The sequence below is a fragment of the Melopsittacus undulatus genome, chromosome 7 (genome assembly GCF_012275295.1).
Source record: "Melopsittacus undulatus isolate bMelUnd1 chromosome 7, bMelUnd1.mat.Z, whole genome shotgun sequence".
In the NCBI taxonomy this organism is placed as follows: Eukaryota; Metazoa; Chordata; class Aves; order Psittaciformes; family Psittaculidae; genus Melopsittacus; species Melopsittacus undulatus.
In genome coordinates, this window is record NC_047533.1 from 49,613,305 (window position 1) to 49,639,454 (window position 26,150).

At 39.6% G+C, this 26,150-nt stretch overlaps 1 protein-coding gene across 1 annotated transcript in view; it reads left to right on the forward strand.

The window, feature by feature from the left end:
* Nucleotides 1-25,511, forward strand: part of PDLIM5 (PDZ and LIM domain 5) — a 122,507-nt gene extending 96,996 nt beyond the window's left edge. The window contains exons 17-21 of the mRNA XM_034064651.1: nucleotides 10,749-10,923; nucleotides 16,447-16,627; nucleotides 17,607-17,727; nucleotides 21,589-21,704; nucleotides 22,319-25,511. Coding sequence (XP_033920542.1) covers nucleotides 10,749-10,923; nucleotides 16,447-16,627; nucleotides 17,607-17,727; nucleotides 21,589-21,704; nucleotides 22,319-22,408 — 683 coding nt within the window. The 3' untranslated portion in view covers nucleotides 22,409-25,511. The remainder of the gene's footprint in view (nucleotides 1-10,748; nucleotides 10,924-16,446; nucleotides 16,628-17,606; nucleotides 17,728-21,588; nucleotides 21,705-22,318) is intronic.
* Nucleotides 25,512-26,150: the final 639 nt, after the last annotated feature.

Here is a 26,150-nt window from a genome sequence, read left to right on the forward strand (position 1 = left end):
CATTCAAGAAGTCGGTAATGCAAAACTAGAAGATAGGAGAGACTTGAGCACGGGTACAGCAGAGATGGACTCAGCATCTATTTCTCAGGCCTATATTTTACAAAAACAAAAGCATTTGGTGTACCTGAGTTTACTCAGAATGGCTGATCCCAGCAGTCTGACAGGTAAAAATGGTTTCAATACTTGAGTGTTTTGAGAAAATTGGTCAGATGTTGAAGAAAAAGAAAGATTGGAACTGTTTCTGGTGTTTTTTTGCAGTCTGGGAGCATAAAGTTTTCTTTAAAGTAAAATTGCCAGTGCTTCACAAGCCAAACAAGATTTGGCTTCGTAGGTCTTAGGCCTGACAAAATTTTAAACAAACAAACCCCCCAAGATTTCGTAGTTGCAGTTTAGCTTAGGAAATAGTTAGAAAGAAAACATAATCTCATGTAAATGTGTGTATCAGCATGCTATTAATAGCATGCTTATTTGTAGTGCAGTTTTGTAGCTCTAATAGCGCTCACCCTTCTAATGAATATTGTATGTAACACCAAGTTGTTTCCATAGCAAAGCAGGCATGTCGCAGGATTTTGTTTGTCTGGGGAAGCTGTAATCGGCTGTTTGATGGTGTGGCATGAATATTACCAGTGATTTATTTATTAAGATGTCTAACTACACAGATAAGTCATTTGGTCAGACAGCATCTTTTCATTTATTGGCTGGAATCTCCCTTTCTTGTATAGACAACCCTTTCAGTTGATTTCTTTTTTTTAATTAGCCTGGTTTCTTGTTTTGGTTTTGGGGGGTTTGGTTGGGTTTTCGAGATTGTTCAGAGATGCCTGAAGGTGTCAGAGGGTTTCTGTTGGAACTGAACATCTCTATTTCATGACCTAGCAAGAAAATGGTGTAGCGGAAAAAGATGGTCTGACATGAATAGCTGAGATTGTGAGCCTGGAGGTGCTTCAAGTGCTGGGTTTCTCTGTAGAGACGTCAGTCATGATCCAAGAGATCTCTCAGTGATAGCACCCTTACAGCTGAAGTATCCTCATCTGCTGCTGCACTCGTGGGTTACCCACAAATCTAGTATGCTAGTGACCCACTGTGAAGGTAACAGCAGTTTTATTCTCCTCTGGAATAGAACCCTGGTATTACAGGATTCCTGAGTGGTTTGGTAAAGAAAAAGAGGGGTGACTGCCTTTTGTTTTCTTTTAAGGCATGGGTAAGAAGGTGGATAAGCAGGATAAAAGCCTGGCTTGTCAACAAATGAACAAAAAAAAAGTTTCATCTTTGGCACATAGGATGTATGAGGAGTTGAAAATGGGTGGCATGTGAGGGGTGCACCCAGTGCAGCAGTGCCATCTGCCTGGAGAATGGGTTCCAGATAATGCATTTGCTACCAGCCTCTCTTGTCTGTGTTGTTGATTTTTTTCAGCTGTTGAAAAAAGTCTCCTTGTGGCTGTTACTGTGTGTTAGAAGTGCACAGGCTAGAATTTATAACAGTTCTCACTTCATTTCTGTTGAGTTGTGATGCTCTGTTCACCCACCAAAGGGAAAAGCTTTTTACCAGATTATATCCAATAAAAAAAACTTACTCAGAACATCCTAGCTACATCACAATGAGTTATTCTACTATTTAATAGCTACTACCCTCTGCTTTTGTAGCATAACTCATGCCCAAGGAACCCCAAAGCATTTTCCAGTCCTGGTACCATGTGCAAGCACATGATGCCCACACAGGAATGGTGTTCACCCTCCACTCTTATGCAGTCACTTCTTGGGTGAAGCATAACAGCTGCTTGTCAGCACACTGTAATACTCCATGGCATCTTGAAAGGAAGTGAATAGCACCGTGGCAAATTGAAACTGCTGTGACAATTGAAGAAAGTATAATTATGAAGTAAATGCAGTTACACAAACTGGAGTTTGGCCAGGAGACGAACTGTTCTTGCAAAAAGCACAGCAGGATCTGCAATGGTCAGAAGTGGTCAGGACTTGCAGTGTTGCATTTCTCACACAAAAATGCCCCCACTTTGTGACATCTTCAGAAGGCTGTTGTTGGCAGGGGAGCTGCTGGTACAGTGTGACCAGAGAGGCTGGGTACCAGGCATGACACTGCAGCGTGCTCCTTGCAAGAGCTCAGCAGGCATCATCCTGCTTCACTCTTGGGGGTCTGTTTGGATCGTGGGTGTTTTATGGTGAACTGGTACAGCTGGTGACCAGAAAAGCTGGGTTGCTCCTTGGAGAGGAGGACTTACTGTAATTGATGACCTTTGCTCCCTCTAGGCGTAGACAGCTGAGTTACAAAGATGGGATGGGGGTGGGTTGTGCTAGAAGTGTCTGAAGCTTGCCTGTGCCAGTTTCCGTATTCCCAGGGTTTCTCTCAGCCTGATACCACTGGGATATATAATCCCCTTCCAGTAGAGCTGCTCGGGAATGTCAGCATATTCTGCAATACCCACAACTGTCAGTTTCCTAATCCCGAGCCAGCACATGTGTTAAGCACATGCTTCCTTCAGCAGAGGGAACACATTTGGAAGCTGACTGTAAGCATAGAAAAATTCTGCTCTTTCCTTGCAGTTGTTTTCATGTGTTTGGTATACTTGGGTTTGCCATCTCTGCAGTTATCCTTAGCGTGCTGCTTTGCTGTATTTTCTTGCTATATCCCATTTCCTTGATATATTAGCAATTTAAAAGCAAAAGAAAATATAAGCCTGCTCCTAGGTGTGATTTGACATCCTCTCCTACATACACTGACAGTTTGGGCTTTTGTCTCCTTCCTTGCCACTTACTCTGTAAAGGTTTGTTAAGGAAAATGGGGTAAAAATTCAGAATGTATCAGATGAGGGAGGTTGGCCATCAGGTCAAACAGTATGAAGCTGGGGAGAGGGAGGAAGGCACTGAGGTTTATTGTGTTATCACAAGATACTTGTCCTGCCAGTAAGGCTTTGCTGGAAGTCCATAAAGGATGGACTGCAGCACTTTCTGTCCTGGTCACCTTTGATTTTCTGTGTTTCATTTTTAATTACCCCAGCCCCTATCTCAGTTCTGTTGACCTTACAGGCCACCCTAACTGGGTAAGTTAAGCTGATGGCCCAGCAGTCTTGGAAATACTTTTGCATGGAAGAAGCAACTAAATTATTGTATCAGCATCACCTTGTTCAGAACCTCCAATTTTGTTTTCTAGTATACTCTTATCCCATTTTTTTTTCTTTGTAGAACAGGAAATTAAAGGCAGGGCTAATGATTACAGGGGTTTAAAGAACTATGTCCCCATTGAGGACAATGGTCTGATCTTGGGGAAGAAACTGGAGTAGCAAGTTAAGGAAAATACTTACATATACTGCTAGACAAGGTCTCAAAATATGAACAGTTCCAGTACTTTTAGTTGAAAAAGATTGTTAAAGATTGCTCCTTCCATGATGCAGTTACCATTCATAGAAACAGAAAGCCTTGTCCATGAAAGTGGTCTGATTGACAGGTCAAAACACACAAGCATTCTGGTCCTGGTGTATGAACTGTTACTCTTATTAATTTTTCATCTAATCTAAGTGATTATATCATTATGTGACAGTGAACCACAAGAATTTATTCTTATAAGTTATGTTAAGTCACCTAGCCAAGCAAAACCAATTGTGAAACCAGAGTAATTTATAAATGTCAACCTTAATTTGATGGTAGTATGAAACTGTAACTACTGCAGACATGGTGAAAAAAATTATTATGTGTCTGAAACTTGAATGTTTATATGCAAGAAATAAATAGTAATGATGCAAAAATGGACCACCCACTTGTTGGAGGCTGAATGACCTGGTGTACCTCGCTACAGGATTTGCTGAACAGAAACTCAGCTTTCTGTTACAAATAAGACCTTCGACAATTTCTATGTGATTTGATGTTGCTGAATTCATATGCTATTGCACCAAGCTGTGTACTTAAACTAATTGCATACATAAATCAGATAGATTCATTTTCCTTTCTCTAGTTATTTGAACAGAGGTGAAGAGATTGTTTCTGTGATTATTCCACACCCATTGAGTGGGAACATTCATTAACTTTCAAAATTAGATGCTCATCACCTTTGATTTGTTATAAAGCGACTAGCCCATTGATATGGACCGACTTGCCAGGTAAGTTCCCCTCAATTCACTAGTGCCAGCTTAGAGCAGTAATGTGACCTGTTCAGATGTACAGGTGTAAGACATGCAAGAATTATGCCTAATATTTGTTCAACAAATGAAAAGTCAATATTCCTCTGGTAAATGCATTCTTATCAGTATTCAATGTTAAACATCAGCTCTACGAAATAGGCAGATAATATGCATATGAATGAGACTGGGCAGTCCTGTTCTCTGCAGGCATAGTCAAGCTGTCACAGTCAGAACAGGAGCTTAAAAGCAAGGGAGGCAAAATGTTACCTGCAGCGTGCTACCAAATGGGTTTGTAAATCCTCACCCCAGAGAAATGAAACACTATTGTACAGAGCTTCATTTTCTCTTCCTCCTCATGGCACATTTTCTGTAAAAGCGACTCCAGTTGTGCCAAATTTGTGATGGTATGTGATGTAACAAATCACACGGACACAGGCTGAAGAGAGCCAAACCCACCATACTCATTTTAATTAAGATGCTTTACAGCTAATTCAGCCGGAGCCTTTCCAGTTGAAAGGCTGATTGCTACCACAGGAACTAGTCCCTCCTGTTGCAGGGGTTGTTGAAATTGGGTCTGGGTGGCACCTGTTGTGATTTTCCACGGGGCACATACCAGCCTTCGTCAGCATTTAAAGACATGATAATGGTTTAATCCTTCCTGTTCTGCTTTTAATCAGTGGCAGGGGTTTAGCTCTGACTGTACTTCCAAAACTGTAAGAAACAAAAGGAAAATGCTGAACACAGAGGTTTGGGGGGTGGGTGGGTGGATTTTGTGGTTTTGGGGTTTTTTTTTCCTTTCCTCTTACTCGTCCTGTAGCTTTCTCCATTGAACTTGTGCAATTTCACATGGGCCTGGGAGTGGATGGGGTGTTAGAATACAGCTAATGTAACAAGCTGACAGCCGAGCTTTTCAGACGCATTGCTTCATCCGGCCATCTGTTTGGTTTGGAGGGAAGGAACAGGAAGATTTCTTACTCTACAGATATATTAAGAAAAGTCAGAAAATTGGATGTATGAAACTTTATATTTTCCATTTATAATACAGTAGTTTGATAGCAGTGTATAAATCACCGAGTTAGAACACTTTAAAATGAAGTTCTGGCACTCCCACCGCTTAAAGTAGCATTGTTATTTATAGATATTACATGAAGTCTGATGTTATGTTTAAGTGAGCGTTAAACAGTTCAGGCTGTTGTATTGTTGCTACGCACCGGAGAACCTCTGTCAAAGTGACTTTGGCACTGCCATGTATCCGCCTTTCTCCCTTTGTCTTCCAAACCTTTTGCCAGTGTTTGCAGTTATCCATGTGCTCAGTGATGGAACAGCCTATTGTTAGTTACAGGAGGGCAAAGTCACACTGGGATTTTTGCAAAAGAAAAAAAGGCAGTTCCTTACCTTGACTAAAACTTTGTTAAATATTAAACTAGCCATACCAAGGAATTTAGTGAAAGCAAACACTGAGGGTTTGCTTAACTTAAACCTAATAAAGTAGAAAGTTAATAGTCAGGTACAGAATGTTTTCTGTTTTAGAAACGCCAGCTATGATAATGCACAAGAGCGAAACAACAGAGCATTTGAAGGTTTAATTAAGGAGTGTGAAGGTGAAGTGAAGCCTGGGAGCCTCTGAAATTTGTCCACTAAACTCTCTTCATGACTTGTGGAAAACCCAAATGTCTTTGGCACTTAGGGTAGAATAGCTCCTGATAGGGTATATAATTCATACAAATTATTGTATTTAATTATCATAATTTGTAATTCTTCTGAGCACTCACGAAAGTTGCTGTGCTCTGTCCTGTTTCAAGCAACAAAGGTAGTGCCTAGAAAACCTGTGGTTGTGAGATTGTGTCATAAGGTAGCTGGAGTGGTTTCCTTTTCCATCTCCATGCAGTCATTGTTTTCAATTAAAAATGTGTGTGCACCCCCTAGACCATAGGTACCAAGTCACACACACACACACACACCCATCACTCTTTGAGAACAGAGCTGCTGATGGGATCCAAAATCATATATGTCAATGTAAAAAGCAAAGTATAAAACATAAACCACAGGAGAGTTCAGACTGATTGCCAAGAGTTGAGAAGCCTTTGCTTAGATTGAGCGTAATAACATGTACCTACCTTGTTATTACTGGTATGCCCTGGTAAAAGCCTCTCATTACGAGAAAAAAACACTTGCATAATTTTTCCAGGCCTCATATTTTTCTTTAAATCATGTGGTTGTGTTTCAATCTGAAAGGTTTCTGAGGGAATAGGGAGGAGAAAGAAGAGGAGGAGAATGTCCCCTTCCTTTCTGCTTACAGAAAAATCATCTTGTCCAGTACAGGGAGTGTTAAACTTGCTGTTTAAGTCGCAGGGATATTTGGGAAATATCACTGTTCATTCTGAACAAAGAAACAGACCTAATATATGGAATTCTGTAGCTACAAGAGGTGGACTATTATTGGAAAAGAATACTGAGGATTCATACAGATTTTAAGTAGGGAACTACTAGTGGGGTTTTTTAAAGGAAAAAAAAAAAAAAACAAAAACAAACAAGCTGACAAAACAAAAGCCCTAAATGCCATCACAAACAAAAACTTCTCGGTGGGTTTCAGTGGAAGTAATGAACCTTTGGTAGAATCACTAGAGTGTTAAAGGCACGTTTGTGGTCTGTGGAAAGACATCAGTGGGCAATAAATGCTGTCTTCCTGCTGGTGTTCAGATGGGAATGAGGAAGATAAAAGACTGAGGCAAGCCAGCCAGGGAGAAAGGGAGAATGATCTATGGTGAAAAGAAGTCTAGCAGAACAACTGCTGAAGGTTTACAAAGAAAGACATATAATAAATGTGGTGAAATAGCTGTTAGTGTACTTCAATGGTGTATTTTCTCTAATAAGAATATGGATCTAAAGGCAGTGGAAGCAAACTGACTCCTCTTCTTTAAAATGAAACATCTGAACTGAAAGAAACTTGGGTCCAATTCAGAACAGGAATAGAGGGGAATAGTACTGTGCAACACCAGTAAGGTCTTCATGTGGATACTAACAAAGAGAAAAATACCCCTTGAGGGAAAAGGGGTATATTTTGCTGTGGGGACAAATTGTGAGCATGGGCAGGGAGCTTCCTGGCTTGATACTTGCCTCAGGAGATGGAAGAAGAAAGTGTTTAATAAAATTCTTTAAAATCTTGCTTTTCAAGGATTTTTGAGCAGAAAGCAACCTTTTCTGTCTCAGTTCTCAGCTGCTATGATCGATTACTGTTCCCATTAGAGAATCATATGGTCTCTTCTAATGTTCTGTGACTGGTTTCTTCTCCCAAATGATAAGTGATAGGACAAAAGGTAACTACCTCAAGCTGCACCAGGGGAGGTTTAGAATGGCTATTAGGAAAAATTTCTTCACTGAAAGGGTGGTCAGGCATTGGAACAGGCTGCTCAGAGAAGTGGTGGAATCACTGTCCCTGGAATTGTTCAAAAACCATGTAGATGAAGCCCTTAGTGACATTATTTAGTGGTGGACTTGGCAGTCCTGGTGTCACGTTTAGATCTGATGATCTTAAAGGTCTTTTCCAATCTAGTTGATTCTATGATTCTGTTATTGTATGATAGTAGACCAAATGGTGACATAAATCTGCAAATGACAGTCAAAAAACCCTTTACAACTTAGCCTTTGTCTGGTATCCAAAAATATTCTGACAAATATAGAAGTATCTGAAAGCTTAGGGCTTACTTGCTATTTCCCTTATTCTATTTGCATTGTGCTTGTGATCCCATGGGAGTCCTGTGTCTGCTGAAGATCTGGGCATTGAAGTAGTTTGCCAGTTCCAGTGGAAGTAGAGTGGGTCTTTTTGCCTTGGCTTGTTCTTGCTTAGGCTACAGCTCTTGCTTAACACACTAAAAATTTGTGTGGTTTATATTATGGTTCACTTAAAAGAGCATATTTGTTTTAATGTAGGATCATTAGTAGACCAAAGTTATTCCCCAAACTGATGGACCAGCTCCTTCTCTCCTTTTTAGTGCTTTGAATAACTCGGAAATGACTGATCTGTCTAAGAACTCTGTAGAGAAAGTTTATGTAGAAAATTCTGCTCCTGGCCAGTTGTAACTTTAAAGTTGGGTAGTGCTGAGAAAAGCATCATTCATAAAAACAGCATTACTGAAAGCTGTAATGAGACCAAAGAAAAGGGAACAATTGCGGTGTTTGTACTTCTTTTTGTGTGTGTGTGCTTACTTTAAGCAAGCAGAAGGTTGGGTTTTTTTTATTTCATAGTGCAAACGACCTTACTGATGTGTCTGAATGGGCTTTGGGATTCAGCAGATAAACAGAAATTAGGGATATACTAGAAGCTGGACTGCAGTTTGATTTATGGCAAAAGCAGTCTTCAAACAGATTTGGTTTTAATGTCGATTTTTGTCTTCTCATGAAATGGGACCTGAAAATTAGAAAGCCATATGTGATGACAGAGGAGGAAAGTGCAATTAATCAAAACCACTGTTGTTCAGATCTTCAAAGCCTTTCAGCCACCTTTTCCATTTTTATTTGTTCCCATGTTTTCAGTTTAGCAGGAATTTATAATCTAAAATGAACTACAGTAGCAGAGTGACTTGTTCAAGATCAAATGCTAACACATTCTTAAGTACTTTATCCTCAGGAATGCTGAATGTTTCTAGAATTGATATTTTTTTAAAAGTTATAGCATATTAATTAATTATACTTTAAATATAATAAATAACCTTGTATTAAAAAAAAACAAACAACACCCACAATAAAACAAAATAAAACCAAAACAAACAAAATAAAAACGAAACAAACAAAAACCCCAATACAAACAAACAACACCTCCCCCCCAAAAAAAACCAAACCAAAACAACACTAAAACTTCAACAGCCACCCCCCGATGAACTGGTATACTTTTTGCTACTTCAAATACTGAAAAGGATCCAGAAATGTCGCTCTTGAAATGACCTGATTTGAGAAAATTTGATGAACCATCCAGTTAGACAAAAAAGGTATCTGACTATATTGCTGCTTCATACAGAGAAAGAGTAAGCAAATGTAGTGTATTGAGCCCATATCAGTGGGTTAATACCAAGCATAATTATAGAACAAAAGCATTGGTGTTAAAAAAAATATTTCTCTTCCAGCTGTGTTGCCTTAGCCTACAAATGTGCATAAGTAAAGGGGTGTTTTGTTAACTAAAGTTCACTGTATTGTTTTGATTAAATTGTGTAGTGTGCAGCTATCTCACTTGTGTAAATAGCAAAGGACTGGCATTTCTATAGAATTCTCTGTGTATTTACTGTCACTTAAATTTATCTTCTCTGTGAATTGGTATGCCACTTCCGTTTGAGCAGGGAAGGCAGTGTTTCACCTCAAAGGTATTTGCAGCTTTTCTATGGGGTGGAGGTTTATCAGCATTACATTAAGGGAGATAATGACAAACAGTTTTTCATCTTTTCCCTGAAAGATGATATGAAAGGTGAAAGAGGAAGACTACCAAAAAGGTTAACAGCCTCACACAAACTGTTTTTTTTTTGCAAAGCTACTGAATGCTGAATGCATCCTGAATGCTCTTGTTTTGAAGAGCTGTATCATTGCAACAGAAACATCATCCTGCGCTGTCCGATATTTCTGTCACTGCTTGAATTTCCACTTGGATCTTAATTTTGCTTTTTGATTTACAAGTTTTAGTATGGCTGCACTACTGTCAGGACACAGAGTAAACAGGGTTTCTCTTGCCTGTGGTTACAAACAAAAGGTTATGGAAATGTGAGGGAATTTTAGCATACTTGAAAAAGAAAAAGCTACTCCACAGGAATAACTCCTCCCATAAAACTGTGTTGCTGTAGCTTTTCTGTTACCAAGGTGCATATATCAATAGAGGAGAAAGAAAAGCAGAGGACTGTTTCTTCATTACCCATGGCAACAGTATCATCTGTGCCTTTCATTTTTTCAAATGCATTTTTTGTACTCCATAAAAGCTTATGACTATTCTACGACTCTAAAAACCTGAGCACAAATGGAAGTCTGTGGATGTATACGTTTCTGAAAAGTCAGGTTTTTATTTGAGTCATAACTTTTATAAGAGGATGTGAACGTGGCCTTTGGCGTGCTTCAGAATGGCAGTATCTAGTGATCTAGACTGGTGTTTAGATTCACTTTAGAAATATGTTTTCCTTATACAGTACTGCATTTTAAGTTCCTGTACATGTTGTATTGAATGTGTACTTTTGTTTAATCTGTTAGTAATGACGTATGATCTATTGCACTTACTGTAAAATGTTTTGAGTAGGTATGTCATGTTCTCCTGTCTCTGTTCAAACACTGATACTCTTGGCGTCAGCTTTTGTATCTAAAGCAAAATAATACCTTCATGGATTCTGTATTCTTTTGCCTAACTTCTTCAGTATGTTGAAATTTGTCCACTCCTACAAGTTAGCCAAAATCACTGTGTTATTTCACAGACATTTCATAAAGTAGGTTAGGACTTACTTGGTGGGGGGGGGGGGGGGGAAATAAGTGCTTTTTAATTTGTTTCTTTAAGTAGGCAGGTATACAGTGGACAAAGATGTTAGGTAAATGTTGATGGTTGCTTGTATTTCAAGATAGTTTACTTGGTACTGAAAGATGGTCTTCTTTCCCCAGCTCCTGTCAGTGGATGGACATCAAATAGTGTTAAACCACCTGGAATGGCTGCCCCTAGTGAAAAACCTGCATCAGCACCTCAGCTAAACGAGCAAGACACGTTGGTTCAGAGGGCAGAACATATTCCAGCAGGAAAGCGTACTCCTATGTGTGCGCACTGTAATCAAGTCATTAGGTTTGTATCTGTGTGCTGGGTATAATCTTTGCTGGGTAAAAAAACTGTCTGGGTGGCCAGGCCCAAAGAGTGGTGGTGAATGTAGTTAAATCCTGCTGATGGCTGGTCACAAGTGGTGTTTCCTACGGCTCAGTAGTGGGGCCAGTTCTGTTCAATATCTTCATCAATGATCTGGGTGAGGGGATTGAGCACACCGTCACCCAGGTTTGCCATCCACCAAATTGGGTGGGAATGTTGATCTACCTGAACATAGAAAGGCTCTGCAGAGGGGTCTGGACAAGCTGGGTTGATGAGCCAAAACCAATTTTATGAGGCTCAACAATGCTCAATTCTGGGTCACAACACCTGGGTCACAACAACCCATGTGACGCTACAGGCTATGCCCATGTTTGCAGTGCACAGAACACAGTGCACTGTGTTTCACCATGGTTAAAACCTGTTTGATTAGAAAACATGAGTTTGAAAAAATGAGTAGCTGTATATATTTCATTCAGTATAATAGAAAATAAGCCTTTCTACCACTGCTTTTTGCAGCCTTTTGAGCCCTGGCCTGGATTCTGCATCAGAAGATGCAGCTAACTCAAATTACTTGATCTTTAGGAGTCATCTGAGTCCAGCTTGTTTATTTCCATTAGATTTCTGTTCTGACAATTCACTACCAGTTCAGTTAAAATTGGGTTAATGTTAGAGGATGCTTTACTAACAGATCTGTGATCTTTTGGAGGATTTTTTTCTACTTCCATTGTATATGTCAAGGAAATAAAAATACATGACCTGAATCCCCTTGAAGCAATAGAAAAAAACTATTCAAATTCCCAACATAGGTGCAGATCTTTTATTTCACTGCAAAATGGAATATTAGTATCAAAAAGGTCTACACTTTTGGGATGATATTGATCTGATTCATTGAACAGCTTGGCCTCTATAACCATTCTGTCCATCTGCTATTCCGGCCTTTTTGTTCCCTGGGCTTTGGATTTGTGTCTAGTAATTAATATGCAAGCAAACATGCACTGTCCTTTTTGTTACTATCACTTCAGTTTAAAATTAAGACTGAACAGAGTAAATACATTACATGCTGAATCTTTCATGCAGGAAGCTTCACTGCCTTTTGCAGTGCCTTGTTTAGCAAGGTTTGCTGAAGCTCTGTGCTGCAGGGTCTCAAAGCACAGTCAGCAGATTGTTCTTGAGCAGCCAGCATTTCCTCTCAGTCCTTAAATCACTTGCTGCCACTCTCTGCTTTTCCACCTTGATCACCATTAAAAATGAGATTAGCTGTCAGTAGGGTAGTGTACTAGTCTGTGGAGCAGCTTTTGCTCCTTTGTGTGTGCTTGAGGAGAACTACTTCATAGAATCATAGAATACCAGACTGGAAGGGACCTCAAGGATTATCTGCTCCAACCTTTCTTGACAAAGCCTGGCCCAGACTAGATGTCACAGCACCCTGTCCAGCCAAATCTTAAACTTGTCCAATATCAGAGAGTCCACCACTTCCATGGGGAGATTATTCCAGTGGCTGATTGTTCTCATTGTGAAAAATTTTCCCCTGGTGTCCAACAAGAATCTCCCTGGGAGTAATTTGTACCCATTGCTCCTCATCATTTCCATGTGACTCTTTGTAAAAATGGACTCTCCATCTTCTTTTAGCCACCCTTTAAATACTGGAAGTATAAAGTATTTGACAGTACTTAAGCCATTGTCACCTATTGTAAGTGATACCTCTTCATGAATAGTAACTGATACCATGTCCAGCTTCTTTGTAATCTGCTGGTGATGTTTAAATCCTTATAGTTTTTCATATGTTAAATGCCACTTCAATTATTAAAAGCAAGCATTATTGCATTTGAGGATGAGTTGATGTGGATTAATGTTAAACATGACTTGTGTTCACAGCATACAGTGGATTTGGGATATTGCAATGGCATTTTTAATTCAAGTTTTAGCATAATTACAGTTCATGCCCTCAGGTAATGCTACCACTATGAAAAGGTAGGAGGAGGATCAAGCGACATTGCATTGTACATCTGTTTTGAAGCCAAAATGCTCTGTGGAGTTGGTTACTTTACACTCAGGCATAGAATAACCATGGTTGCTCAAGCCAAAACCATTTCTTAGAGACATCTTATAACTTTTTAATATATCTTTAATTATTCATGCAGTGATTGTCTGAATATTCCATTTTTTTCCAAAGCTTCAGTAAGTAAGCTTTTCTTTCCATGTCTAAACGAATCAAAGCTGGAGGCAAACTAAATTTCCCATGATCTACTTGCTGTGATGGTCTGATAAACTTCTGACATTTCCTAATGAAGACTTCTGTTTCCCAGGCAGTCTTACCAAGTGCTGCAGTGCAGAGTTGGCTCTTCCTTTGAAGTCCAAATATGTTTTCCCTGAATCTCCACTGAGAATGTACTTGTTGGCATGTCTGCTTGTGAACAATGAGTTGGCCATGTCATCTTTTCATACAGCTTAATTGTTTTTAAAGGGAAAAGGGGAGAAGTGCAGATGATACTTCCCTTCAGCATCTGCTATACAAAAATTATTATTATGGCATTTTCAAGTGAGGAGAAAAAGAAACTTCCCAGAATGTAGACTGCTGTATGGTTAACTGTAAAATGATTGGTCTACTTAGCAGATGTGAGGATCCTTTTGATCTCTCTACCACTAAATTTCAGTTCTGGCTTGCTATCATAATAAAAGCCACAGGGGAAGTTAGATTATTTACCTACTAACGCATCATGACCATACTGATAAAGTTATATTTAGCTACAAGTGTAAAGATAGAGAAATTGTGATTATATTCCCTGTATGTAACTTCTTCCTGCTGGCCCCTATATCATTTCTGCACGCAGAACCCAGATGTTTTAGGTGACTAATCCCAAAACCAACAAACAAAAAACCTTACTGTTTGCTTCCTTCTGTGAGTTTGGTTCATGTGGTCTAGATGGTAATGCCAGAAATTTGTTCAGAAATGCTTTGGATGTCAAAGTAGTCTGGTTAGAAGTGCATTCATAGCCAACTTTTGCCTCTTTAATCATTCCATATCTTTGGATGGAAGCAACATGGGTTTTTAGCACCACCTTTAAAAAATACATTCTAGTTGACAGAGGCATGGGGCAACTTTTACTGTTTTGGTTTGGTTTTAAATGGGGAAAGAAGGATGCAGCCATCTTCCTAACATTTCATAGCCTAGCTACTTGCTGTTAGTTGCATAAGATTGGGCATGCATCCCTCTTACTCAAATCAGAGCTTTGAACACCTTTTCAAATTAATACAGCAAATTAATACCTTTCATTACTGAAAGCTATCATATTGATCACAAAAACATGCAAAGACCAGGAACACCTCCAAGTTCTGAATGTCACATTTTGGAGTATTTTATGTGGCAGGTGTTTATATTTTTTTTTCTTTCTTCTATGTGCTTTGGGGCAGCTTTTAAGTCACTGGTGTCATTAAGCTGCAGCAATGGCTTGACGTATTTAAAATACTGCCTGATTAAAAGCAAAATTGTATTTAGAAAGCCTTCTTCTAGACACGTGTGTGCAGGGAGCCAGCCCACTACTGGAACACCTTGGAGACATTGTGCAGGGCATGGCCACAGCTGTCTGGGGACTTTGGGAAAGAAACTCTGTAGATGCACTCTCAGGCTGTTCCCCATCCATCTGCATTCCTGCGTGCTGTCCTCAATGGCTAACCTCAACATGTCAGAGCTGTAAACTCTGGAGGGCTAAATGCAGCAGATGTTGTAAAAATTCCTTCCTCTCCTGTTGCTAGTGTGCTTTCTTTCCATTGCAGAGGTAACCGAGCCTATTGTTTCAGTGCAGATGGCCAGAAACTCAATCCTACCTGGAGTCAGGAGAGCCTCCTCGGTGTCAGCCCTGTGTTAATGAATCTGTTAAATTAGCCTGTGCTGACACGGCGCACTGAGAGCACTTTGTTGTACATAAGGGCTTGTATTGTTTGATCAGTACATAACTGAAAGGGCATTGATGTAAAAAGGTGCTTGTAGAGCAGTGAGAGGGTATCAGGTTAGGTCAGTGTTTGCACTGCTCAGGCATCCGCTGGGAGTGGGGGCCAGAGAGCTGCACTCGACCCCAGCTCCCTCCTTAAAGGGCTATGATCCGCTCTCCGGGAGACTTTTTCACTGCTTTCTCTCCCATATCAGAGGTGAATAGAAGAAACTGCTTCAGATTAAATATGTTCATCATCTCAGATGGTGTGTGAGTTGTCCGAAAACTGTTTGAGTCCCTTATCTTTGACTTCTCATCCTGTCGAAAATCCATGGCAGCTCCAGAGAAAATGTGGAAGAGAAACAAAAATAATTACCCCCTACTCTCTATGGAGTTGCCCTTGGTCCTCTGCCCGCTAGAGTCAGTAGAACCCTGGAAGCAGATTTTGAGGGTTTTTTTCTTCTCTATTATTGTTGCTTTGTTCACATTAAAATCTTACTTACACAAAAATGTTCTTGTAGCTTACTCAATTTCCAAAGAAACGCATAGCAACAGCTTGGTGGTATTAGTACCTTACACTTTTCTTGCAGTGAAATATTAGATCGAAAAAGAAAAAAAGATGTGTTACTGAAAAGATATCATCTTTGTTGGTCTTCGAAAATGGGAAATCTGGTGGGTGAGATGAATTTGAATCCCAAAGTTCACCTGAAGCTTAAAATTTGAAAGGTTGAGTATTGGTGGAACCTTAGGGGCACCACATTAAATATGCTCATTAGAGAAATCAGCATGCAAAATATGTTTTCTAATGAACACAGGTAGAATGATACGTGCCTGGGATTTATGAGTTACAAACTGAGAATTTTTTGTTGACTAAGAAAAAGACAGTTTATCTTGCCTGTTAACCTTGTTGCGTTAGCCACACAAATGCTATTAAAAGCATTATTATTTTGTGTTTGCAAATAATAGAGGAGGCTCTGTATTTGGAAAATATGGTCCTATTTTAACTAGCTTCTGACAGAAAAGGAAAAAAAACCCACCAATAACTGGGATGAGTTATCCAGTAACAAATTTGTTGGATAAGGACGGTGATTGAATTTTTGTCTCACAAGAAACTGATGTTATCAGCTCTTAATGGAGGCAAGCCTACATACATTGGTGTGCTTGATACAAATGCAAGCTGAAAGGGAGTGGATCATATCACTGAGTCAAATATCTCTTTGCAATAGATGGAAATAATTGGGAACACGAGAAACATCCTTCTTGTTCTCGTTTTCCCTAACTGCCACTTCAACGCTGTATTTAATGTAGTTTTAGAATAAGACTTCTGAAATGCAATGAAGTGAAGAGAATTTGTATTTGTTGCAGTCAGGTGTTTCTGGGAGATGGTTCAATGGGAATAAATACACTCAACACTTGATGCTTACTCGGAGCCTGTAGAGGGAAAGTGGGATGAAGTGGTTTATGTTTGTGAACTGTTTAGTAATGGCACAGAAGTGTCGTAGGTTAAGCCTATTAACAGCTTTTGCAGGAGCCAACCCAGGGGCATTAGCTGACAAAATGTCTTCTTTCTAACCAGAGGACCCTTCTTGGTGGCTTTGGGGAAGTCATGGCATCCAGAGGAGTTTAACTGTGCTCATTGCAAAACGTCCATGGCTTACATTGGTTTTGTGGAAGAGAAAGGGATGCTTTATTGTGAGGTCTGCTATGAGAAGTTTTTCGCCCCTGAGTGTTCAAAGTGCCAGAGGAAGATTCTTGGGGTAAGTGACCAGCAAGTGACCCACTTCTCAGTGGGAACAATAAGCTCAATGCTCATTGCTTCTCTACAGTGAAATTCCCCTTTATCTGACACACTCTGCATTCTTCCAGACATATTCTGACATACCTTTTCAGCTCCCATCACACACAGAACATGTTTTTGGCTCTTCCAGTGTTGTGCCTTTTCGATCTCTTTGGGAAGCTGCAGTCTTCTTGGCTCTTTAGGTTCAGCTCCTGTTTTCATGAAGCTGTTCTGCAGCTGTTGTGATTTACTAGATTTTCTTGAGCAAAGTTTAATTGGCAGCTCTTTACAGAATTGGGGGGGGGAAGGGTGTATGTGTGTAATAAATAATGCTCTTTAACTGAGCACTGCAGAACTTGCTGGCTGGCTAGATGTGAAGTACTGAACTATTCCCAGGGGTAATGTAGATAGAAAGACACGTTATCAACACCAATATTGCTAATTTGAGCCCGCCAGCTGATCATCCACTGCTCTACTACAAACAGCAATGTGTCTGGACTCTTGTCCAGGCCTCTGACATCACAATTCTCAAGTCATATTTGGCACTATTGCACCTTCCGAAACAACACAGAGTGATCATTATTTTCTACATGATGTTTTCTGTTAACTATTCACAGACTTGCAGAGCCGTCAGAGACACTGCTTTTCTTATTTCAGGGGACTGTTGTGAGATCCTAATTAAAATGGAAAGGGTGAACAAATGAGCTGTTAAATCTGTCCAACTCTACATTGAATCTTCCAAAAAATGAAAGGTTGCTTATGACAAACAAGGGGATATACTGTAAATAAAGCACTTTGTTAAGTTTAATGTCAGCAGAAATTGCATGCACAACCCATTTTCAAAGTAGTGGTAGGAAACAAAATATTCTTGCGACGAATCAAGTGTGGAGGCATGGTCACCACAGTCTAGTCATCACTTCAAAATAATGTGTTAATAACACGTTTTCTAATCCCCACAGGAAGTAATAAATGCTTTGAAACAAACTTGGCACGTTTCCTGCTTCGTGTGTGTGGCCTGTCATAACCCCATCCGCAATAATGTCTTTCACTTAGAAGATGGCGATCCCTACTGTGAGACGGGTAAGAAGCAGCACAACCCAAGTTTACTGCAGCTGTGTGGGGATGGAGAGCTCAATAAGGTTGGAAAAGAATAACAATTCCTTTTTCTTAAGCTTCACTTCAGAAGCAGCGCTCCAGAAAATCCGTGTAACTCTGATATGTCAGTTCAAAGCAGCATCAAACACTGTAGACACTTCCAAGTTCGCAGGAGAAATTGGTGACAATTTTTTCACTGGCTTCAGCAGGAACAGACTTCTTGTCACTGGTTTTACTGGTTGTTCCTGTTAAGCCCTCAGCTGTCAGTACCAATGATATAGCAGTGTTAATTTTTGGGTGACTTTCTGGTTGGCTTTAAAATATCCTGGAATTTATGTAGATCTCCTTATTTACTAAACCAGCAAATGCCAGTAGAGTAATATACTTTATTCTGAATAGCTTTATTCACAGCTGGGAGGGACTTCCAAGAGCAAGCAGTCTGCCTAGGAAGTTTTTTGCAGAATCAGGGATAACATCTGTTGAACATAAGCTTGGGATAAAAAAAACAGGCTGTTGAGGGGAAAAATACAGTGATATGATTATAGCACTTGAAAGCCTGATAAGCAATATTACATGAAAGATGTGGCTTAGGAGTTCAGAGGGGCTCTGGTTTGGTTTTTAGCACTTCCAGCTAATCATATCTTTTTATTAGTATGAAGCTTTTATTTATGTTGGTTTCCTCATTTGCTTAAAACTTTCCATTTATCCTTCTGGGTTTGGAAGGAAAAAGACAGCATTTGTAAAAGAATTCCCACAAAATTGAAAAGAAAGAAAATTGTATCAAAATTGTCTATTTTCACACTGCATGATATTTACATCTGTGTTAGAGCCATCAGTCAAACCTTTTCTGTTTTTCCTGTAGTTTAACTAGAGGTGGAAGTGGATTGACCGGGAAAAGATTTAGCACAACATCCTGGCAACCTGTTTAGAGCTAAGATTTCCTTCTGGATTGATCCCACAGTTGTTCACAGTGGGTGCCATGGCGAGTGCTGGGTATAGAAAGGATGAGGAAAGCAGGCAAAATTTATCTAAAATTTATCTGTCAGAGTGGCTGTAATAAGGTGTTGGCAGATACGGAAGGACGCAGTAGGTTATTGCTAATTCAGTGACATGAGTAGGGTAATGTATTGCTCCTATTGAATTCATGGAGCAGCAGAGGAAACAGATACATGAGCAGCATCCTCCAGTGTGACAGCATGGTGAAATTTCATCCTGGAGCAATCCAAAGCCCTTAATCTTACAACCATTTGATGATTCAAAAATAGTACTGGAGGAATCAATAACTCCCCTTTGGGTGGAAAGCTCGTGACTAAGTTTGTTCTGCTAACACTGAATTCTTGTTCCTGCCACCAAATGACCCGTATGTTGTGTGGTGCATTGATTTGTGCTACTGTTACAACTTCCTTGCTCAAATGCATGCTTTTCTATACTGTGAGCACTTTTCTATACTGTGAGGAAACCAGGATAAAAATATCAAGAATGACTATGCTTCTCACAAATTTTATTTCTGAGATAGAAAGTTGCTATCACAAGTTAATGTAGATACATTCTGTGAGGTGTTATTGGCACTGATACATTGTAATGACCATGGCTCTCTAGCTAGATGTTAATTTGAGATATATTTGTTCTTCGAAGACTTCCAGTCTAGTTGGAGCTAAGGGTCTATGACTAATTTTAAAGGAATAAGGAGTAAATGTCATTGCTAACTTTCCTTCCTAGTCAAAGGAACATTCTAATTTTAAATCTATGTTTTAAATTATAACAGCATTAGCTATTAGTATTAAGGGGGGTTTAATCTGCAAAATGTTCTGGGTTTGGATGTCAATGCTAAATTAAATTAAAAGTGCAGATATCTACAACTTTGAACTTTAAGTGCAGAGTTAGTAATCTAGTTTTGGAAATGCTGTGTGCGGGAAGCATTGATATGTGACTATGAGAAGTCTGCTTTGGAAGGCTTCTACGGTATCGCAATTCAGGCATGCAAAGGAAAGCTGATGCCCTTCAGTCTGCCTTATCTATTGCCCTTTCTTCAGAAGAAAAGCCAATAAACTTATCAACACAAGCCACAGCCAACTTACAAAGGGTTTTAACTACTGGCACCAGGAAAATATCACTGAAAGATTCTGTATGAACACAGATGCAAAGAGCTGAAACAGTATGGTCATGAGACTGTGTCCTTCAGGGGGTTTGCACAGATGTGTCCTACTATTTCACATTTTAATCGTCTCTCTTCTGCTTAAGCACTTGCAAATTCACCCCTGTAACACGAATTAAGGAAGGAAATCAAGGAAGCTGTTTCTTGCCACTGGCAGCCATCAGGGGCTTTGCTTTTCCAGCACACTTGTGTTCCCCATTCTTCTGAGATGCCTCCTGTGAGGTCATCATAGAAAACACTGTTTTACTGAACAAAAAGAGGGCTTTTTTCTTGGGCTAGACACATGATAAAGCCTCTGTTGGCTCTGCTGTAGTAGGCACTAGAGCTTCAGCACATCTGTATAATCTGGTAGAAAAACAAAATCTCCTTGTACCCTGCTTGCCACTCCTTATAAGTCTCCTTGAAAACAATCCCTGATATCTAGTTTCCCTGTCAAAGGCAAACTGTTCCTATTAAGGATGGAGTCCAAAGCTTCATTATGGTTGCCACTCTGTTCTGAAGTTCATCTTATGAAGATGTAATTTTGCATGACATTATGTATTTGCCATGGTAGCGTGCCAGTTCCAAATTCTTTCATTTTATAGCACTCATGCTGTTGTCTTCTGTGTGGGAAAACAACATTTCCTTCTTAGAAAGGGGTGTTTGAGAGTTGAAATAAATAGAAAAGGCCAGAAAACCTGGGATAAAATTTAGGTCTGCACTGGCAGACAGCAAAGGGCTGTGGTGACTTGCAGCCCCTGAGGTGGCTCTATGCACAGAAAAGTGAGTGCCACACACTGAGGCCATGGGGATGGGTGTGGATTACAGTGCCTCCCACCCAACTTTGTACATGCATTTTATCTTGCTAGTCTGCCCTGCTCTCTCTTTTTCATGCTCTGCAGTCAGTGAGGAATATGAGCAATTCAATGTCCTTTGTTTTGGTCCCTGCTCCCTGAGACTGCTTGGAGGAACTTTTCTCTGCTGGCTCCAGGGTAGCCTCCAGCACCACCTAAAAATGTGTGGTACAAATACACTTCAATGATGGCAGTCACTAAGAACCACCCTAACACCTTACTGATACTTTTTGTTAGAGGTCTCTGGTTTGGTTTTGGTTTCTTGTTGGGGGTTTTTGGTTGGTTGCTTGGTTGGTTGGGGTTTTTCAAAACCATAACAAAATCCATTGACTAGAAAACTGTTCTGACTTGATCTGCATTGCTAGACTGTTTAGGACAGAAGCCTAATGATTGCATGATTGTGTGTGGTGCATTCTGGGGCAAATATTGTGCCAGAATGTAGGCAGGCTCTCCTTTTGTGCTGAGGTCTGTCCTGTGAACAGCCAGGGTGTGCTTTCAAAGCAGAGCTGGAGAGAACGTAAGGAGCATACAGAGCCCACACAAGTGCTCTTGCATTTGTGTGGCACACAAATTTCCCTACCTTGAGTATGCTATTGATCTCAAGGAAATGAAACACCAGGAAGATGGAAGCATTGCTCACTTGAAAGGGTAAGGAGGGTGCTGAGAACTGAATTAGCAAGAACAGGAGGGCATCCTGGTCTCTCAATCTAGGAACTCTTTATTCAGAGTACCCAGTAGTACAAAACTCAAGTAGTGTAAACCCACTGCCATTGAAAGAAAAGCACGATGGTTTCAAAGGATCAGTCTTGTTTTTCTGCAGATGCTTCAGGTTTAAAATGTGATTGTATTTGTTTGCAGATTACTATGCCCTCTTCGGTACTATGTGCCATGGCTGTGAATTCCCCATTGAAGCTGGAGATAGGTTCCTTGAAGCTCTGGGCCACACTTGGCATGACACTTGCTTTGTATGCTCAGTAAGTAAAACTAATGTACATTTCAAACAAACCCCTGGCAGCAGTCCTTGTGCTAACCTGACCAATGTGGGAGTTAACATCTATAGCCTCTTTCAATCCTCTGAGTCCAAACAAAAAGCACTTTCCCAGTTATTTGGAAGGTGTGTTGCTATTGTGAGCCTTTGGCACTAGTCCAGAGGAGTTGGCCTGCATCTCAGCCATGTGTCCTGGCATTTAACCCTCGATTTAACCCTTCCTCCTGGCAAACATTGAAGGCCACACAAGAACAGGCTGTGTTTTGATATGAAGACACTGCAGGCAAAGTATCACCTGATAATATTGTATGACTAAAAAAACCACCCCAAAACCCCAGTCCTAATGATTGGGTTTCTTTTTAAATGCTGAACCTAACACTGCTCCCAGTTAAGAGCTTGCTGACTTAAAGAAAGAAGGGTTATGCTTGCATCAGCAATTAGTATTTCATCAAAAAGAGTGTCCCTAGGAAAAATATGATAATTCATATTTTTTGAACGTATTTGTGCACAGATGCCATGGTTTAGCATTCTGAATAATGTATGGTGTAATTCCTTCCTCTGAATTGGGTGATCTTTTCTCTTTTTTTCATCCCCTTTCAGGTATGTAATGACAGTTTGGAGGGTCAGACTTTCTTCTCCAAGAAGGACAAGCCACTGTGCAAGAAACACGCTCACTCTATCAACATCTGATGCATGTAGCTCATCTCGTGTAACAAATGTAATGAGCAGAAAGAAAGGTTAAAATGTCCATGTTCAGTAATTGGTTAAAGTTATTTATATATGATTTTCTAGAATGGAAAAAATGTAGAACCTTGTGGAGGGTGTTGTACACAAATTTAAAATGTTTATCAATTATATGGGTTTCCTTCATGAAAGATAGGCATCAGGGAATTGCATCCAAGCCAAACGATTGGAGTGCCTTTACCTCTACATTTGGCACATTAGTATATTGGTTTCATGATGTTAAGATCCCATTTATATCTGCTTCGGTATGAGAAGTGAAGCATCTGCAAAAAGAAATACTGGTATTAGAAGTCTTGGTTTTGCTGCTATTCAACAAGTAAAAGGAGATTGGCTTCAGCAGTTCAGATCACTTTACTGCAATGTTATTTACAGTGTATCTAGAAGTGTTGCAGCTAAACTCCATTAAAAGGAATTCAAAGCAACGTTAATATTACATGGAATATAGACTTCAACTGATATTTTTATCTGATAGTTATATACATGATGAAGTCTCCTGCACAATTATATGTACCTGTGCCTTTGCAGTTAAATCTCTGATGAATCTGCAAAGGACAGAGATTTTTACAAAGCAGCTACATGGGGTGGTGTCTATGCTGGTGAATAAGAATAGTTTAGAAGATGCTACTCAGAATACATCATAAATGGGATACTCTTGCTTTACCTTAACTACCAGAATACTGGCCAAATAAAACCCTGCTAGTGAAGGTATGAATGTCAGAGCAGATCTTAAAAATAAGGAAGCAGGGAGATACACTCTTATGTTCACAGTTCAGATTTTAGATAGTTTTAAGTGCCTTGGAAAGGGGGAATTGCACTGAATCTGAAGGCAAAAGGTTTATATCCAGAATGTGAGACTCTGGTGTTGAATGAGGGAAACTGCTGAAGTGCAACTGAGGACATTGTTTTTCTCTCAGTACATTCTTTACCATGTAGCTCATGAATATGTGTATTGGTGGTGTGCCAGGTAGTATACTGAAAACTTGCTTTCTTGCTCAGCTGTTATGATTTTTTTATTATTAGTTTAGGTTCTATTTGTCTCTCTTCCTTCATGTGTAGGGAATATATTGTTGACTAATATAATATTGAGTTAGGCAGCTCAGTATCTCTCAGTTCTTGCAAAGGAGCAGAGAGAGAATGCTGTCATCATGCATTTACTGCAAGCCAGGAGATGTAGCCATTTCTGTGGCTTGATATGGATTTTGCCTTCATACAGAGAGTCAGTGCAAGACCTGTGCACCAGCCAAGTCCCACTTCGGGATAGGGATGGTGTTGGTAAGGAATAGATAGGGAAGAGGTGTTGACCCTTGGCGTGGGGTGAATGTCACACCAGCAAAGTTGCACAACAGGGAAGGAGGCCCTCTTGGGGCCAGATCAGATTCCTGAAGGAAGCTGAATTTACTTGCTATTTAATTCAACTGGGATATCACAGAAGAATCATTAGTCTTTAATGCTCTTTCCAGTAGACATTAAAAGTAACCATTTGCTGATTTTGTTGTTTTGAGGTTGGCTTTTTGTTGTTTTTTTACTAAGACAGAAGACAGGTTTATGCATAAAACCATGCAGAAGATCACAAGAAATTGCCATGGTTGAGTAAAGCAATTGTAACAAGGAATATCAACAAAAGGGGGGGCGGGGGAGGCACTAAAATTCCTGTACTAAAATATGAAAAGGTATTTTGCTTTCTCACTAATTCAGTGAGACAGGTTCACATTGTGGGGCTGTTTCAGTGTATTTTCTGAAGTTGTTTCTTCTTCAATACTACCACGCATCTCTTCTGGTGGTATGGAAGAAATGGCATAAAGCTGTTTAAAATGTTTACACTCTTGCAGATGTGTCCTTTCATGAGTTTGGCTGAAAATCAGAGGGGTAGAAGCAGACTGGACAAGATATAGTAATATATGAGCCAGGTTGCTTTTGAAATTAGGGGAAATGGGGAGAAATAAGACTTAGATGGTAGGTTTCAGCAGAACTATATTGCACATGCATGAGGAAAGAGAATGGGAACGCACAGGATAAGGCGTTCAATTATTTCTGCAATAAAAACCTTTCCATTTTAAAGTAGGGTAGAAACTTCCATTTTGACATTGTTCTGCTTTTTGTTCTATTTTGACAATAGTACTGCTTAATTTAGCTGCTTTGCCTTTTAATTTCTGCTTTTATCTATTTGTTTAAAATTTAAAAGGAAGCATAGAGTCGCTGATATGTAATAATATTTAATGGCTCTACCAAATTATATAAATCAACTAAAAGGAACATAATTTTTATTGTTATTTTAATAAGTGAGATTTTAGTAGAGCACTTTATAATAATGCCATATATCTCACTGAATATTTATTATCTGTTTTTTGTTTAGGACTATTTCATACTAGCATCTTTGGTTTTTGTTTTGTTTGTAAGCCTGCATATTTACCTCTAGAATTTGCTTGTGTGTGAGTGTATGTGTTCGTATATACCTCTCTATACATGCACGCATATGCATGTACATTAGGAGATATACATATATATGCACGTACACATGTGTATTTAACTGCAGAATTGACACAGCAAAAAGCACCCTTCTATCACCATTTGGGGATTTAACGAGATTCCCAACTACTTTTCATGCAACACATATAGAATCATAGAATAGTTAGGGTTGGAAAGGACCTTAAGATCATCCAGTTCCAACACCCCTGCCATGGGCAGGGACACCTCACACTATATATAGCATTCATGTTTTGAGGGAATGTTAGAAGATCAGGAGAGATACGTCAGTAACCTAACTACGGTAGTTTTTTTTTTTTTTTGCATGCATTTTCAGTCAGTAATTATTTTTCTTCCAACAAATAATTTTTTTTTCCACCTGTAAGAATACTGGGTTTAACTCCGTTTGAAGGTAGAAAGTCTGTATAAATTAATAATTGAAGCATCACAACAGTTTCAGTATATTGTAGCTAAATAATTCAGAATTATATGTAAATATAAATGCTTAATATAACAATGCAATAAACTTGAAAGCAGCAGTGAGTCGAAATGTGGTTCAATGTGTGTTGATCTCTTCAGTTGCATACCTGTTTCTTTATGGAGCGACTTGCATCATCTAGCCATACAAGTGGCTTCACAAACAAGAGTAAGAAGGGGAGCTATAATTACTTGTTTGAATTTAATTTCTTTTCTCATTATTTTATGCTAAACCACCAGTTGTAAAGTCCTGGTAATTTCCTTGCTTGTGTTTAATAGTCTTCAGCATCAATTTTGGCTGTTCACATCTGCAAATTTAATTATAATTAAAAACCAAACAAACCCAACACAAACCTCCAAACTCTGTTCTCAGTTGTTTTGTGGTTGCTGGATGTTTTCTTTTCCTGAATCATAGGTAGTAAAGTTATGATTGTACATGTGAATAGGTATTATTTGTGTTGCTTGTTCTTCAGATTTTTGGGGTATAATGGAGGTTTACTTTACAGTAAAGGACCTGAAGGTCCTGGTGGACACCAAGTTGACCATGAGCCAGTGATGTCCTCTTTGTGACAAGAAAGACCACCAGCCTCCTGGCGTCCATTAGATGGAGTGTTATCAACAGTGTGAGGAGGGTTCGTTGCTTATCCTTGGTGAGACACATTTGGAATGCTGGGTCCAGTGTTTGTCTCACCAGTACAAGAGAGATGTGTACATATGGGCGTGAAGCGCTAAGGCTTGGAGCATTTGT